The sequence below is a fragment of the Leptidea sinapis genome, chromosome 3 (genome assembly GCF_905404315.1).
Source record: "Leptidea sinapis chromosome 3, ilLepSina1.1, whole genome shotgun sequence".
In the NCBI taxonomy this organism is placed as follows: Eukaryota; Metazoa; Arthropoda; class Insecta; order Lepidoptera; family Pieridae; genus Leptidea; species Leptidea sinapis.
Genome location: NC_066267.1, coordinates 15,200,281 through 15,218,966, shown reverse-complemented (window position 1 = coordinate 15,218,966; position 18,686 = coordinate 15,200,281). Strand labels below are relative to the sequence as shown.

At 34.1% G+C, this 18,686-nt stretch overlaps 1 protein-coding gene across 1 annotated transcript in view; it reads right to left on the bottom strand.

Annotated features, from left to right (window-relative positions):
• Positions 1 to 18,338, bottom strand: part of LOC126979324 (potassium channel subfamily K member 18) — a 70,690-nt gene extending 52,352 nt beyond the window's left edge. Inside the window, exon 1 of the mRNA XM_050828567.1 lies at positions 18,279 to 18,338. Coding sequence (XP_050684524.1) covers positions 18,279 to 18,297 — 19 coding nt within the window. The 5' untranslated portion in view covers positions 18,298 to 18,338. The remainder of the gene's footprint in view (positions 1 to 18,278) is intronic.
• Positions 18,339 to 18,686: the final 348 nt, after the last annotated feature.

Sequence of the window (18,686 nt, the reverse complement as noted above, 5' to 3'; positions counted from 1 at the left end):
TTTCTACATACACCAGGAGAACATAAATATGGTAGCGGTGATTGTAATGTATTTCATAGCGGTTGAAATCATGTGTCATCTGAGCAACATGGACCAGGACCTCAAAATATGCAGTTTAGAGATCTTAAAATGATTATACGATTAGTGCTGACCCGTTGTTATTGTTGTTTGTTGGTGTTCAATTTTTCGTAAAAATTCATGTGCTTAACTTCTCAGCTTTTACCTTCGATCATGTATATAATGTACGCCTAAATAGACTGTGAAAGCTGTGAAAAGGTCGAAAAAAGTTGAGGTTCATCCTCTATTTTGAGCAATGAACGCACACTAACACAAAGAAACATACAAATTGAGAGTTTAAGACGAAGCTTGTCACGCACACTAATGTAATAAACCTGCCCTATTTTCATGGGTGGTGTAGCAGCAAGAGGCTCTATCTAGACGTATAATTTATCTAAGGCTTTTACATATTGCTGATGTTTTACATAATTTTCTATTCAGTGTAAGCGTTTCTCTACTGTAGTATTCAGGAACTATTAACCGTGTAGTGTCTACGTTGCAAAATTAGCTTTCAAAATTATTCAACCCTTCACAATCTGGTGTAAAATAACTGTTGGATTTTCCAATGTAATTTGGCTTCATAAAGCCAAGCTTAGTAAGAATTTTGCGCATTTTTTTTTTTATAAAACGTTGACCAGTGGTGAGATGTAGTCTCTCATAAAATTAAAAGTCTTTATACCCTCAAATTTGTTAGTTGTTATTTATTTCCTCAAATTATACTATTATTTTTTATTTTCCTCGTACGTCTTGCATAAATAACTGTAGGTACATTACTCAGGATAAACTTGAATCATGTACTCGACTGTAAACAGTCTATATCTGTAGGGTGTCTATAGGTACTTTAGACACCCTACGGCTTTGAAAGATGCATACAAATCTGAACCTCGTAGGAACAACACTGAAAAATATCAGAATTAAATATGATTTAGGGGATTAACATTGCTATTTACAATGTTTAAAACATTACAACGGTTTATATTACAACCATTGTAGGAATTTTGTAATCTTGAAACAGGGTTTCTATCTATATATATTATTAGTAATAAAGTTAAGCCTATTAGATAGTCTATAGATATCTGTTTAAAAGAAAACCTTGTCTATTTTCTACGAAAAGTACGGAAAAGATTTAATCAGAATTTCACATAAATGCAAGATGTCGGGCAACATATAGATTACGCACTATCATGGTAGATATATGTATTGTATTTTTGCTTCTTTTTAGCATCCACAAACATCGTTGCGGGTTAAAAGTATAAAGATATTAAAGATATTAAAATTTGCTAGGTGGGTATTTGAAATAATTTTTAGAATATCCAATAAAAAGAAAATTTAACACTATATTGGTTGAACATGAAATTGAGTATCTTGAATGCATTTTTTCTTTACACAAGCTTGATATTGGAAGTAAGCTGGCGAATGCGTGATTAGAGTGTTACGATAACTGTGATCGGGGGAGGCGAACGGAAGTTGAAAGGGAGATAGATATAAGTTTGTGAAGATAGAAAGAGACAGAATTACAGAGTTTTGTAATTAAATGATTAATAGCAATATAACATTATATAATACTTTGTAAAATATAGAAATATAATTAAATTATGATTATTCCAATTCCAGTGATATTATTCACTTCAATCCCGTGTAATAATTACACGCACAATCTTTTTTTAATTGAATTTTATATGACTAATAAAACAATATAATTAAAACTTTTAGTTACACAAAATTATTGTTAGCCCTTTCAAAATCCCTTAACCCTTTTAAACTTTGAATAACTAAAGAAGCCCTTCAACTACTAGGGCAACATGATTCTCAAATAAATTAAGACTCGTTAATATTCAGTTCGATGTGGTTTATATCATTTTATTTTAACGTATACAACTCAAATCAAGTGTTTCAACACTTTCAGTGCTCAAAAGTGAGAGATTATTAAGTAACTTTGCCCTGTGCTTTACCGGGGCTTAAAAAGAATAGGGGGTAAGAGGTGGCTAAGGGTATTTACTAGTGGGAGGCTTCTTTGATGTCTTACAGGATGCCGGCTAGATTATGGGTACCACAACGGCGCCTATTTCTGCCATGAAGCAGTCATGTGTAAACATTACTGTGTTTCGGTCTGAAGGGCGCCATAGCTAGTGAAATTACTGGGCAAATGAAACTTAATATATTATGTCTCTATGTGACGAGCGCAATTGTAGTGCCGCTCAGAAGCTTTGGGCTTTTCACGAATCCTGAGCGGCACTGCACTGTAATGGTCAGGGCGTATCTAATTACCATCAGATGAACGGCCTGCTCGTCTCGTCCTGTATTTTCATAAAAAAAATAGTAATTGACCTAGCTCCTGCCGCTGAACCCTACTAACGAGACCTCACAGATTAGGATATCATCCCTAACATCTGCATGTCGGGCGTTCCTCAACACTGCGGTTTTCAAGGAACTTCCACGTACAACAAAGAATAGGAAAGAGCATGTGATATAGATACCTTTAAAATAACCATGAATTGCATATACCTTTCTAAATGCCGGCATACGCTCCTGTGATTTCAAGCAATGTGGGAGGCGGCGATCACTTAAAATCAGGTGATTAGTTAAGTTAATGTATATAATAAAAATCATATTAGAAAAATGTATACATATGAAATAAATCAAAAAGTAAAAAAATACTCGCCTCAATAGATTGAATTAAGTGTCAAAGAATCAAGTACTATCTTCCAAAGTTTGTTATTCGAAAATAAAAAATATTCAAAATGTTCTATTTTCATTTTTAGCTCTTCCGTTACTTTGTGTTAAATGTATCAATAAACTACAGCCTAATACAAACTATCACAATAATATAGTTTACGTTACGAAAATAGAAAGACCATAGAGAAACCAGAGTAGATAAATGGAAATGAATAATAAATTGTCGCAAGTAACAAACACTGCATAACACACAAATCGTTACAATTCAAATAAACTGTATTTATATTTAGGCTGTGATTTCATAGGGCTGTCACAAACACATTTACAACAAAAACATTTACTTCCGTAAAAGCACACAAGTACCATATTAATCCCTTCTAATATTATAAATGTGAATCTAAGCTTGTTTGTTATGCTTTTACGCCGGAGCTACTGAACCGATTTTGATGAAATTTGGTACAGCGATAGACAATACAGGCTACAATTTTATCCCATATAAATCAATGGTTGAAAATGAATTGTGAAAAACTGAAATTCACGTCGTTGAGCTATAACTATTCCAATAGTAGGTTTAGTTTGCCATAGCAATCTTCCGTGGAATAAGATGCATATAAAATGTTAGGAACAGGAGCGAAAACGGGAACCGGAACTGGAATAGGACATGAGATAATCTTTAATTCCAAACCTGCGTATTATTTTTAAGAACCCTTTATCTACGTGGACGAAGTAGCGGGCATCAGCTAGTAACTGTATAAATCTGAGCTTTATTTTTAGTATTCTACTGCCTCCTATTAAATTAACATGGTACAACATGCCACTACTTTAAATATGTAGGAGCTATCTTCTAGTAAAACTAAAGGACAGAATGAACTTCTTTCAGCAATGTTTCTTTACTACAACAAAATTTTTATTACCTTTATAACATTTCAGAATATATATTATCTCAAAAAGTCACGGACGAGTAAAAAAAGAAGGACTCTACGCCGTGATATAAGCAATTGAAGAATCGTTATGCTAGTGTGTGTGTGTGGGTACGGGGGATACTAGTTACACATTTTTTTGTGTCTTAAATAATCATATATGGCCACAAATACTTATATAGTATGGTTTTTACACTGTTTCATAACGCACGACGACATTTTTGAAATATTTTATTGAGACGCAAACTGATCTGTCACAGACGATGACAATTCTCATAATGGCCGGCTGTAGTAGTGTGTGTGCGTGGAGCTATGTATTTACACGTTAATCAGCTTGTTTTGGTGCTACACTGTTGTGTAAGGAGACACGGAGTCCTTATTTTTTTACTAGTCCATGCAAAAAGTATACAAATTCATTTACTGATCTACTAACATGATATACATATTGTGCGGCAAATCGTAGTGTATATACTATACATAATTTTAGTAGTAATATTTAAAGTTACAATAGTTACCTATTTACAAAGTTACAATGAATAATAATTAAGTAGTTAAATTAATACTAATTGGGTAGTTACATTAATAATAATTCCACCTTCGCACGACACGCCACAAGTTAGGATATCATCCCCACCATCTGGATGTGTGGCGGTCCTCCACAGTGCGGTTTTCAAGGAGCTTTCTTCCACGTACTACAAAGCTGTGGAATGAGCTTCCTTGTGCGGTGTTTCCGAGACGATACGACATGGGTACCTTAAAAAAAAGCGCGTACACCTTCCTTAAAGGCCGGCAACGCTCTTGTGATTCCTCTGGTGTTGCAAGAGGTACCACCAGGTGAGCCGTACGCTCGTTTGTCCTCCTACTCCATAAAAAAAAACGAAATAGGTGGGTAACGTATAAAATAAATGAGTCTATTTGTTTACAGTAATGAATGAAATACCTACTCTATTTTATTATTTATTATATTGACAGCTATGAGGGTATTTGTTTATTAAAGTGTCGCTTATCTCTTATTAATCCCTCTCTCTCTCTCGTCTATCTCTGTTATTAATTATGACAATCACGAAATTTGTGAAGGTTATTTTCATTTCATTTTTATATGAATTTTGTTTTTGTATTGTAATTGTAAAATAGGTGTTCCATATCGATCTAATAACTTTTAAATTGACATTAAAAAGTGTGTAATTTACTGATAAATGATTGTTTAGCATATAAATAATGTTTATTATAATTGACAATGCAAATAATGTAGTTTCAGTTAGACAACATTTAAAATAAACGTAATTATTTCCTGACTATTTGATATGTCACATTCATTTTAGCATGACAAAAAATGTTGTCTTGCTTCAAGACCAGTGGGAGGATATTTTGCGCAGGATGCCGGTAAAATACGAATACCTTTGCACAGGATAGCTTGCCGACTAGATTATTGGTACCTCAACGGTGCGTTTTTCTGCCATGAAGCAGTCATTTGATATTATTTAATAATTGTTTTTTGGACTAAGTCGAAGGGCACCGTAGCTAGTGAAATTACTGAGCAAATAAGACTTAACATCTTATGTCTCAAGACGATGAGCGCAATTATAGTGCTGCTTAGAGTTTTTGGGTTTTTCAAGAATCCTGCGGCATCGCATTGTAATGGGTAGGGCGTATCAATTACCCATCAGCTGAACGTTCTGCTCGTCTCGTTCCTTATTGTCATAAAAAATTGGGTATCACCTTTGTCGTTAAAAGCAATGGGATAAAAAGACCTAAGATGCAGCGGCTTACAAACTAATTTGTTATGTATATTACAGCTATTGCAAAATATTAAATAAATGTATACACTTTTATAATAAAGTCCCAGCCACTGTTTAGGCATTATCAAAAATATTTTTTTTTATTAATAAATGGCTCTGTCGTAAATCCTACTACTCCACAGCTGAGAATCTAAGTGATAGGACAGCCTGGAACCCGATAATGATTATTTTTATAGCAATAGCAATGATAGTTACAATATGTATTTAATCAAAAAGAGGGCAAAAAAAGGAATGCTGCGAGAGTTACTTGCGCCACTTCTTCTCTCTCAAAGCGCCATTTGTTTCCGAAGTAGTATGAAGTATATTTGAAATGACATCAAACAGAAATTCTAAACGAATCAATTTTGAAAAAATAAATGCCTCTTATGCTTTTTACTCAATATGAACGAATAGAATGGAAGTTGAACTTCTTGTATATTCTTCTCACTAACACAAATTTTGCCAAAGATATGGTAGATTAAGTCATTTATAAGAAATATTAATAGTGGCGATTCAAAAGCGGTTTTAGCCTAATTGAATAAAGTTTAATTAACTTTGACTTAAACTTTGTGATTGTACTCAAAAAAAATATGATAAATATTCATAAGCGAGACAGCCCTGATTTTATTCACCGGGTCATTCCTAAACATTTTATTTACCCAACTGCGTCTGTTCGTGCTTTGAAATAAAGTCACTATCGCAAGAGCCATAAGAGTGAAATTGAAGAGTTCCAAATTTTTATGTTGACCGCGTACGCAATAAAATCTTTTTTTATTATGGCCCTTCAGAATCGGCCGCTTCAAAATTGTATTCTGTATAAAAGTCACGCGAATATAAAGATTTTTGTGCCATCTTTATGCTTATAATGTTTCCTGTAAAGCTATGTTGTATAGTTTAGAAAAAAAAAACATTTAGATAAAATAAAATTTATAGAAAAAAAATATCTATAATGTTTTATTACTGCTATGATTTCGCCCATTTTCGTCCAATTTGCTTGATATGAATCTAGAATAAATGCAAATGAATTAATAAAAATCCTTTATTGCATTATATACCTTTATTGATTTATGGTGTATGTGGATGATGCAGCTACTGTACTCAATAACTTTTGTATTAATTTACATTTACTTTTTTGACCTACTCGTGTAAGACATTGACTGATATTTGAGAGTGTCTGTTGCATCATTTTACATTTTACATATTATATTGTAATTTGAAATGATTTGTAATTCGATGTACTTAAATGTAAGTACTTAAATGTAAATGATATAAAAGAGTGGCAATGAGTTTCTTGCTACTTCTTCTCATTACATCTCTTTACGAAGTAGCGGTAGATTCAATAAGATTTTTTTTTGACATTCATAAGTGTCATTTCCGTGACCTACGTGAATAAATTGATTTTGATTTGATTTGATTTGATTTGATATAAATATTTGCATAATAATAAATTTTCAAAGATATGTAACTTTAGATTAAGGATTGTATCTGCTGCGCTCCAACTGGAGATATATGGAACGTTACATCAGAACAATAGCTATTTTATTACGGCAACTTTATAATGTAGTATGTATTGGCTCTATGTTAATATGCTTGTGTGCGTCGCATTTTGACACTCAATGGCATCTTTGACATCATGACTTGTAGTATTATTTTTGCAAAGTTTTACTACGCACCCGGCATTTTAGTTTCAATTATTAGCAAAGATAACAGTAGATGTGGCACGTCAACGTCACACTTTGTTCTAGACTTGTTAGAGTACGCCCACTAGGGCGTAGTATTAGTGGCCGCACTTTGCGACTACGCCTGCGGTATCTAGTTGGAGCGCAGCGGAGACCAATCCTTAATCTTTGTAACCTAAATTAATTTCTTAATTGAGTGAAAGTTAATTGTTTTAGTAAACGTATACAAGAATATATTTTTGAATATGGTGATGATGATGTGAGAATTTTTAAAAGTATGTATATTTTAAGAAAATATGTTATTAAGTATTTGTAAGTATTCCAGTAAGTATTCATAAAATTGTTTGTTTGTACATAGATCCTAAATCAGAGTCGCATACTTACGTTCTTCGGACACGTCTCCCAACGCGAGAGTGAGTCCATTAAGCGCCTTGTCGTGCAGGGCAAAGTGACGGGCACGGGAAAGCGAGGAAGGTCGCCCATGCGATGGACCAAACACATGAAGTCTGCTGCGGGCAGTGCATTGAACGAGTGTACCAGACTGTCGGGTGAAAGAAAAAAAAGTGGCGACTGTTCGTGAGGCGAATTACACCTGCTCCAAAAGATCACTTCGCGATGACCACGACCGCTCTGCCAAGAGTGTCATGAAAAAGGAGAAGTTACTGCGACCTTTTCTGCCATGAAGCACTAATGTTTGATGTTAATTGATCACCTTCGCCTCAAATGTTGGTGGCCTTTTAAAAAGTGTATGGTGTTTTTTTTGATGGTACCCATACAGTATTGTCTTGGAAATACTGTACAAGGATGCTCATTCCATAGTTTGGTTGAAATTTCCCTGAAAACCCTATAGTAGGTACGCCAAACATCCGAATGGTGGGGATGATATCATAATTTTTTTCATACGGTTGCAAGTCTAACAGGTCTTCTGAACACTCTCCGTAATAAATGTTTGAAGACACACAATGAAACGACGTCTCTACGCAACGCCAAGTGAACCAGCCGTTCACAGAGCACTGGATCCCCGACAATGTGAGCAGCTCTGTGTTTTAAATGTGCAAGCGTAAGGCTAAGCGTGTGCTGAGACGCAGGTGACACAGCACAGAACAATACAGTTTAAATACTTATCTTGTTTGAATTGTGTGGATGGTTAGAATCATACAACTAAGGTTCACGGCGCACTAATTCAATTAAATAGTAACAAATTAAGAATTAAGGCGAAGGGTAAACACAAAACATACAAACGAGGTGTTTTTAGACAAGTTTTGTGGTGAAAATATAGCATTTGGAGCTATGAACACTACTATATCCTGTTACACATACCCTTAAATCTTACTTGTAGGTTGCTAATGCTTTCTGTTGGTTAAAGTTAATACTTCAGAGCTTTTATGAATTACCAATTTTCTTTGCAGTAAAACAAGTTTTTTCTCGGTATGATGCATTTGTTTAGTATACTACTTTCATAAAAGTTGTTCTTATAGCTTTTAATTTTTTTGTGTTGGTACATTTATTCAGATTAGTAATCAATAATGTGGATAATCTGCTCTGCCCTGTGCTGCGTGGACTATAAAAACTAATATAAAATTATAAATCAACATGTTGTTTGTTTTAGGGCTCAGAGCGTAAAATCTGTCAGTAAAACATATTCGAAATCTTATTAAAATGTAAATTCGATGTCATGTTGTTTCATATTCCAAAGTCTATCCTTTATGTTAATTATTTAATAAAGAAACCCAACCTTTACAAGCGACAAGCCACCGGCTTGTGTATCACTATTTACAAATTTAAATATAGTCATGCTATATCGACTTGGAAATATGGATTTTGTAAGTTCTTAAGGCCTTAATTGTCTTAGAATTCCAAAAATTTACTCTAAATATATACATTTTTTTTACATTAATATAACTTCCAGTTCTAAAAAATATTATAGTGTATGTATTATAGTAATTGGTCCGATTGTTGTTGTACTTTTTATTGAAATGAAAGTTTCTTTTCTTGGGATGGGTATAAAATGTTAAACTCGAGTCAGGACACGTGGCCTGATCGAAAATTCCTAAGACAGTCGTTGAGATAATGGATGATAGTTCTTTTTTCTGAAGGATTTTATATATAGATAGCGCAATAAATGAATATTGTAGTTAACCACATAAATGCTAGTACTTTTATACTGATAATTCGTGCGAAGATATTCAAATATGCACAACCTTAATGTTCTAGTTTTCACTTCTGACGGCACTCCCGGCGTGCAACCATTTTTTTTTTTCAAATCCCATTTTATAACTAAAACCTATCCCTTGGAATATTTAGTTCAAACCTAAACATAATAATCCTTCACCGTAGGTATATCGTAGGTATATCCACAACTTACTAATAATTAAATAACATTTGATTTAATTAAAAGCTCGTTAAGAAGTTTGTCAGAATTCTCTCAGTAACGAGGTAATTCTCAAAGAGTAGTAATTTTATATACAAAATATATATTTTATTATGAGTAACATGTTCCTTCACAACGAGACTTTAAGAAAAGTTTTAATTGGCTCGTTAATAATTTTAATTATGTATTTCACAACGAAGTTTAAAGAAAGGCCCTTACATGCTGTTCAAAGTTGTATAAAGGGCCCTCTAAGGATTTGTAAAGGATAAAACTTTGTAAGAGTTTCACCGTACGTAATTAAAAAAGATTTTTAAACTTCTTAAAGTACCTATTGTTTTAAATAACTGGTAAGTAACAAAATTGGTATAGATTTCAAAAATCATTGAGTTGAACATCGAACTTTGTTAATATTTTTTCGATACAGTTGTTAAAAATAGATCATTTATACGTATAGATACTGTGACAGCTGTGAAAACGCTGAAAAAAATTGTGTTTAGAACTAAACTCTATTTTGAGCAATAGATATAGTGTGCGTGACACACTAAACACAAAGTGTCATACAAATCGCGAGTGTTAGACGTAGCTTGTCACGCACACTATATTAATATTCCTGGCCTGTTTTTATCGGTTGTCAAACAACAAGAGACTCTATCTTGACGTATTAACTAAATTGTTGAACTTAGCGTATTTTCGGAAGCTATTCTTTTGATTCGAAAATTTAATCTTTTGCATAGACCACTATCTTTTACACGATCGTGACTTCCTTTTACAAATTCGATCATTACTTTTGCAGTTTAGTTTTAAATTTATAAGTTAACTAGCTGACCCGCAAACGTTGTATTGCCGATATTAAAATTGCGATACAAAAGTAACTGTTGATCGTAGATGGATGAAAATTTGAAGTTGTATGTATTTTTAATGCTGACTCATAATCAAATTAAAAAAAATGTCAAAAAAATAAAAATTTGAAATTTGGCGTGGGATAACATTTATGGGGCTGAAAAATAGATGTTGTCCTATTCTCAGACCTACCCAATATGCACTCAAAATTTCATGAGAATCGGTTAAGCCGTTTCGAAGGAGTTTAACTACAAACACCGCGACATGAGAATTTTATATATTACATTTAAAAAGTTTTGTAACATAGAATAATATAGCCTGACTGGTGTGGTATATTTTGCACGTATCGTCAAATGTGCGTTTTATAATCCAGTATCAATTTGGGAATTTTCTCACTTAATCGTAAGTAGAGTGCTTAACTCGAGCTAAGATCAATCGGCGTCACTCATGAAGTGTAACTGAGTGCTCCGAACAGAGTCACTTAGATTACCACTGAGCCGATAAAATAATTATATTACACAAATTAAATTTGAAAACAAAATTTATGAACGATGCGGGACTAGAACCCGCGACCTCTGGCGTTCCGTGGGATCGCTCTTCCACAGAGCTAACCGTTAGAGTGACGTATCGTTGATAAATCTTGTATATCTTATTAAACTCTCAGGTTGTGCCTTCATCTACAGGATCTACTTTACAGTTGATAAAGGCAGAAAAGACATAAAAGGCAGAAAAGGCATTTATTTTCTCAAAATTGATTCCTTTGGAATTCTTTTTGATGTCATTTCTTATACTACTAGATATTACTACCGCTTCGGAAACAAATGGCGCTCTGAGAGAGAAGAAGCGACGCAAGAAACTCTCCCAGCATCCTTTTTTTTGTGCTCTTTTCAATAAAAATATACAATATTGTACAGTCATTTCTATCGCTATAAAATAATCACAATCTAGTCCCAGGCTGTCCGATCATTTAGATATTCAGCAGTGGAGTAGTAGGATTTACGACAGAGCCATTTTTTTATAAAACATTTAAATTTATTTATTGATAATGCCTGAACAGTGGCTGGGACTTTATTGTAGAAGTGTATACATTTATCCTTAAAGCTATTATGTATCTTATGAAGCCTACTAGAATTAGTTACAAGCAATCCCTTATTTCTAGTGTTATAATAATGAAAATCACTATTAAGAGCAAAAAGGTGACGATTTTTGTGAACATATATTAAATTTTCATAAATGTACTGATAATGAACAGTCATAATATTTATTTCTTTAAATTTTACTTTGAGAGACTGTCTATAACCAAGCTGATATATAGCACGAACAGCTCTCTTTTGCAGTGCAAACACTATATCAATGTCAGCAGCATGACCCCATAGTAATATACCGTACGTCATGATGCTGTGAAAATAACTAAAGTACACTAATCTAGCGGTCGCAACATTCGTGTACTCTTTAATTTTTCTAACTGCATATGCCGCAGAGCTGAGTCTATCTGCTAGATGAGTATATGTGGACCCCACTGAAGCTTGTTATCTAACGTGATACCCAAGAAGACCGTATACCTGCTCAACCCCGATATTTGCATATTAGAAAATTGACTTGAGATGTCGCTCTTGTAAATCGAAACAATATGTTATTAGTTTGTTATTGGCTCAGTGATAATAGCTGACCCGACAAACATTGGTTTGTTTAACGTTTAACAAATGTTTTTTATGAAAAATTGTCAATAATATTACATAACATCAAAAATTCTCCCTGTTGTTATAATGTAATTGTTTCACAGCAGAACTGTCAAACCGTCCATCAATAAATTCTCTCTTGGATTGAATTGGAAAAAAAAATATGGGTCAAAAATCGAAATAAAAAATTTCTTAACTCTCAAGTTCGATTAAACTGTACTTCATGGTCTTCACAGTTCACTGGGAACAAACATCAGGACACTGGATTTATATATATAAAGATATATATTTACTTATAATTCTGAAATAGATGATTTTAAAATTGTTATTATTTAGGCAACATAAAGTGAATAAATAGAAGCAAATTTGGTTATAAATCAAACACGACAGCTTAAAAGCATAAATAACAAATTCAATACATTATAAAATACTCATCTTACAGTTTAAACTCTCCTCTACGCGATAACGTGGTTTGATAAATATTAAATTTTCACTCAGGTGCTACGAAAGGAGGGCACAATGAATTTATCGTAGTAATGCATCGTAACAGCTTTAGTGCGGGGATTAACCTAATTTTGAACAAAGCATGTGCAAATATGCGCCGGTGTTACTAATTGTAATATCATGTTAATAAATATGATAGACAGTTATAATATTCGTATGAAAAAGGTAGTTAGCACTGAACGAAGTCTTTTTTATGGAAACAGAGGACAATCTAGCGTTTACGAACTGAACTTGTTAAGTGATCACCGCTTCCCACATTCTCTTGCAATACCAGAGGAAGGTGTACGCGCTTGTTTTGAAGGTAGCTGTTTCGTATCGTTATCGTGCGCCACACATCCAGATGGTGGGGAAGATATCCTAATTTGTGGCGCGTCGTGCGAAGGTGGAATTCGGCGGCAGGGATCAGGTGAAACAGCTCTTCGGAACACTCCCCGTGGTAAATGCGTTGGAAGAGAAAAATGAAAAATAAGAAATAAACATGTTTTTTATGAGAAAACTATTCAATAGCGCATGTTACCAGACAACCGCCGAATACGGTATGGTTCCGCAGAACTCCCTATAGCTATTGGCATTTTAATTTAATTTAGCAAGAAAGTTTTGTAGAAAGAAAAGTTTATTGTAAACTTTTTTAAGCCAACAATGTAATGCGATGTACAGTTCCAACGTTACAAGTAATTAATGTCAATTGTACAACATCTTTTTATCGTTTATTCATATAACTAGCTGACCCGACAGACAATATTCTGTAAATAGCAAAATATTAAAATGGAAATAACATGTTATCCTCAATAGATATACATATGTCATCATGAACTTTTCTGTAGACCTATATAAGATACATAATTCCGCCATACATTATTTTCTTACATCTCAAAGGGTTTAGACAGCGTTTTCGTTGAAATCTCCCAGACGGTTAATTTTTTCCGACACTTCCAACAAATACCGTTCATATATACCAAAACTTAACAAATTACATACCTTAACCTTCCTCGAGAACCACACTATCCATTGGTGAAAACAGCATGCAATTCGATGTAGCAGTTTTCGTGTTTATCGAGAACAGACAGACAGACAGACGCGGCGAAGGACTTTGTTTTATAATAGTGATAACTCAACAAGAAATCAACCATGAGATTTTTGGGTCCCTTACCCGTGGGGTAGCTGACTGGAACCCTGTTTCTAACAGTTTGCCGTCAGTCTGCCCCTCGGTCGAACAGGGCACTGTCTCTCATAAACCTCATAAAAACGGCTGGAATTTTAAATTAAATGTAAAGTTTGACTAACTGGAAAACATTTATAACATATTACTAGCTGATGCCCGCGACTTCGTCCGCGTATATAAAGGGTTTTAAAAAATATAAGTAAGTTTGGAACTGATGATTATCTCACGTCCTATTCCAGTTCCGGTTCCCGTTTTCGCTCCCGTTCCCAATATATTTTATGAAAGATTCATATATATTCATATGATATTCATTTCGAGGAAAATTGCTATGGCAAATTTAACCAAATTCTGGTACAGTTATAGCTGAAAGACGTGAATTTAAGTTTTTCACAAATCCCGCGCGAACAATGGTTTCTTCTGGGTTTAAATGTAGCACATGTCCTTTTCCAAGCTAGAGCTTGGAAAAGGATAGATAGATAGAGTAGAGATAGATAGATAGATAGATAGATAGGTAGACTAGAGTCTATCGCTGTACCAAATATCATCAAAATCGGTTCAATAGCTCCGACGTAAAAGCGTAACAAATTTTCATTTTCATTTATATTAGTAGGGATTTGTTGTTTTTAATTTAAATGATTTATTCTGAGAGAACGCTCATTATACAAATATATTGTGTTGTTCGTCAGTAATTTTTTCGTGGCTTTGTCACATTTTTGTTGTTAAGACAATGAGACATAATAATTATTGTGTGATTTGAATGTAACTGTGTTACAAAATGTATATTCATTACAGTTTTTTCAGCTAGCGAAGTTTTTCTGTAGATGTGCCGATAAAAGTAAATGAGGTCATTCTTTTGTAAATTTCAATGACTAAATAATTTATTATAACGGTTCTGTAATCAGAGGGGAATGCGTTTTTTGTATTTTCTTCAGTCTGTCCTTTTAAAGTATATCTTAGACTTAGGGTGAGATTTATAGAAACATATTTATAAAACGAGAGCTTGACTTTTGCATTGGATTGTCTTAGCTTATTGTTTACCAGTGGGAGGCTTCTTTGCACAGGATGCCGGCTAGATTATGGGTACCACAACGGCGCCTATTACGGCCGTAAAGCAGTAATGTGTAAACATTATTGTGTTTCGGTTTGAAGGGCGCTGTAGCTAGTGAAATTACTGGGCAAATGAGACTTTACATTCATGTGACGAGCGCGATTGTAGTGCCGCTCAGAATTTTTGGGGTTTTTCAAGAAACATGAGCGGCATTGCATTGTAATGGACAGGGCGTATCAGTTACCATCAGCTGAAAGTTCTGCTCGTCTCATCCCTTATTTTCATAAAATAAAAAAAATGCGTTTCCGACCTATAAGGAGTATGCTCTATTCTTGAAGGTCCCGAAGTCGTATCGTTTCGGGAAAACATCAGCAGGTAATTGATATCAATTGGAGACGCCTCCTAAAGATCCCGTGGACGGCATTTCGCACCAATTTATCCATCCTCAAAGAGCTTCGTATTAAAGGCAGACTATCGTCAATTGTGCAACTAAGAATACTGAAGTTCTTTGGTCACGTCTCTAGAAATGAGAACTCGATGGAGAGACTGGTAGTTCAGGGCCAGGTGGAAGGCAAGAGAGCACGCGGTCGATCGCCAACCCGCTGGATAGACGCCATCACAAAGGCTACTGAGTCCACCATAGTCCAGTGTACCCACAACGCCTCTAACCGTCAGAAATGGAAGCACATCGCCAGGAGATCTACCCTCAGAAAGGATATTGACTCACCGAACACCCCACCATGTACCTCGTCAGCGCAACCACGACCACTCTGACAAGAGTGTACGACAAAGAAGAATTGATTCCACAAAGTGGCTAGGCGTGGCAAGAAATATCATATATCTTCTCCTCCGATATCTTCTCTATTGCACACTTTGTTAGTATATACGATAGTATATTGTAAGTCTTTGGTATGAATCATTTCAGAAATACATGAAAACATATTTACAAGAATTACTCATTTGATAAAATAACAAAGTAATTGTTGCTTTACTGCACTACTTGTTTTAATACTTACAAAAATTTAAATTCCATATGTACCTACTGAATACATTGTACTTTGTGTAAAATGATAAGAAAATATGAGTATTAAAATATCACTAACTATTCAACACAAATTTTTGCTCTGTTGTCCAATAGATTTCTAACGGACATCTCCAACGAAGTTCCACCTTCACACGACACGCCACAAGTTAGGATATCATCCCCACCATCTGGATGTGTGGCGGTCCTCCACAGTGCGGTTTTCAAAGAGCTTTCTTCCACGTACTACAAAGCTGTGGAATGAGTTTCCTTGTGCGGTGTTTCCGGGACGATACGACATGGGTACCTTCAAAAAAAGCGCGTACACCTTCCTTAAAGGCCGGCAACGCTCTTGTGATTCCTCTGGTGTTGCAAGAGAATGTGGGCGGCGGTGATCACTTAACACCAGGTGACCCATATGCACGTTTGTCCTCCTATTCCATAAAAAAAAAGAAGTACAGCAAGATAGAAACCCAAAATACCAAAGCCTAAAATTTTCGGTAAAAATGTATTAAATGAATAAAATCCCAACACATACAAGCATTTAAATTTCATGTATTAAGTGATTAAGAATAACCGTTATACAAGATTACCTTCACAAAATTTGCGATGAATAAAGCCTTAAAGAACCTATCACTAACTGAGTGCCAAAGAGATATTTCATCCCAAAACAACTGAAGTAATATTTAAAGTAATTTATTCAGTCTCGCTTCACGCGGAGATAATTTCTGCCCAAGTTCACCAGTTACGTAAACCTGTTACATGGGAATTATGCTGTCTCTCCTTCTCATTTCCATATTACACTTTAATAGTTAATACCAGTCTTACATTATAAGCAACTGCAGGTATTTTAAATCTTTGTAAGAATCATTGAGAGCAAAATTTTAGGAAATAAACATTTAAACTGTTGCCTCTCAATATATTCTTGATAATTTTATGTACGTACATAGGCACATAAGTGAATTTGCTAGAAACTGTCATAACCATAATGTTAACTAGGAACACAAACTTGTCATGCCTATGCGGCAAATTACATAAAAATATCAAAAATAAATTTTTATTCAAATAGATTCATGAAAAATACTTGACTTGATATGCGTGTCTTAATTATCACAGATTAATAAAGGTGCTTATGTTGAAAAGAATAGGGAATAAAAACAACGATATGTGTTTCAAAATAATGTATATAATTTCATCACGTATGTTTTCACGTTGCTGAAAGGTCTTGGATTCAATTTCAATGAAACTTCAAAATATTTTATAAGTCAACAAATTTATCATTTTATCATAAGACTTACTCATTTTTTGCTCACATATTTTGATTTTCGGATCGTATTCTAGCATCCATGCGAGAGAGTATGGACAGGACGTATCAAACCATCAGCTGAATGGCCTGCTCGTCTCGTCCCTTATTTTCAGTAAAAAAAAGAGTCTAGAATTGATATCTTCGTTATTAACATTACAATCTTTTAAATCTTTGGTCCTTCAAAATCATACCAATCAATAAATTGATTTTATCGTAGGTAATTTATGCCTCGAGATAGACTCTGACAGCTGAGACCACGTCGAAAAAAATTGCGGCAAACTGTAAGACTCTATTTTCAGCGTCGCACGCACACTAAAACCAGGTGACATACGTATCGCTAGTGTAAGGTAGCTTTTCATGTACACCAAAATAATAAACCTGGCCTGGTGTATGCGTTGCCTAACAGCATCTAGACGTAAAAATTATCTTAAAATTTTATGTATATTATGGCGTTAGTTTTACTAGAATTTTAGCCACGTACGGCCGGTTTGTGGCGACATAAGGACCTTTAACCCCTAAAAGCAAACTCCCATCACAAGGTCCCGCAACACATCTTGGGCGTTTGATAATGTTGATGACCTTGGGCAGCTGGATTTTACTTTCCATTCTAATAAAAAAAAAAAAAGTGTTTGTCCTTCTAGTAAAAAAAAAATCTCGCGAATCATTTTATCAGTGTAAAGAACGTATAAATGTAATTTTTTGTAATTGTCATTCCGTCATTATTATCTCAGATTATTATTATGATTAATATAATTTACTAACATTTTCGATAGATCAAAAATGAAATAACATAGGTAATTTTCACATTAGAAATGGACTTTTCCGAATTAAAATTTTCACAATTCAAATCGTCTTTAAATTATTTTATATTATAATTATAAAAACAAATAAAATTTATAACCAAATTTAAGTGATCGATGCGGATGTAGAGATATATATTTCTTTTTCCCTACTTTTGTTAAAAATCGCATAGTAAGATTATATCGTGCCAGATATCCAATTTTAACAATAAAATTTATTTTTACATTATCTGTTGAAAATTTGGATACTTAACTTTCGTCAAAACCGACAGATAGACAGCTTTACTGTCACTTGTATATCACATATTACGGTATATATTGTATAATCATGAATTTTCTAATTGTAAGCTTATTTTTTTGAAACGTGAGATAACAAAAATCACTGATTACTTAAAGACCAAATGGTTGTGACGAAAAAAAAACAAAACTCTACTTACTTTCTAAGGCCTGGAACATGAGGGCACCAAGTATACTATACACCAACAAACACAGCGTCAAAAAGAGATGCGTGAACCATTTCTTCGACCACAATTTCAACTTATTATAAAACCAGAACGCGATCTTTTCACCAGCACTCAAACCACTGTTCGCCGTGTTCATTGTAGTCTTTAAAACCTTCAAACTGTTTGAACATGAACTCCGAGGCTTTATCTTAATTATCACAGATTAATAAAGGTTCTTATGTTGAAAAGAATAGGAAAGAAATACAACGATATGTGTTTCAAAATAATGTCAATATTATGTAATGTCATCACGTATTTTTTAACGTCGCTGAAAGGACTTGGATTCAATTTCAATGAAACTTCAAAATATTTTGTAAGTCAAGAAATTTATCATTTTATCAT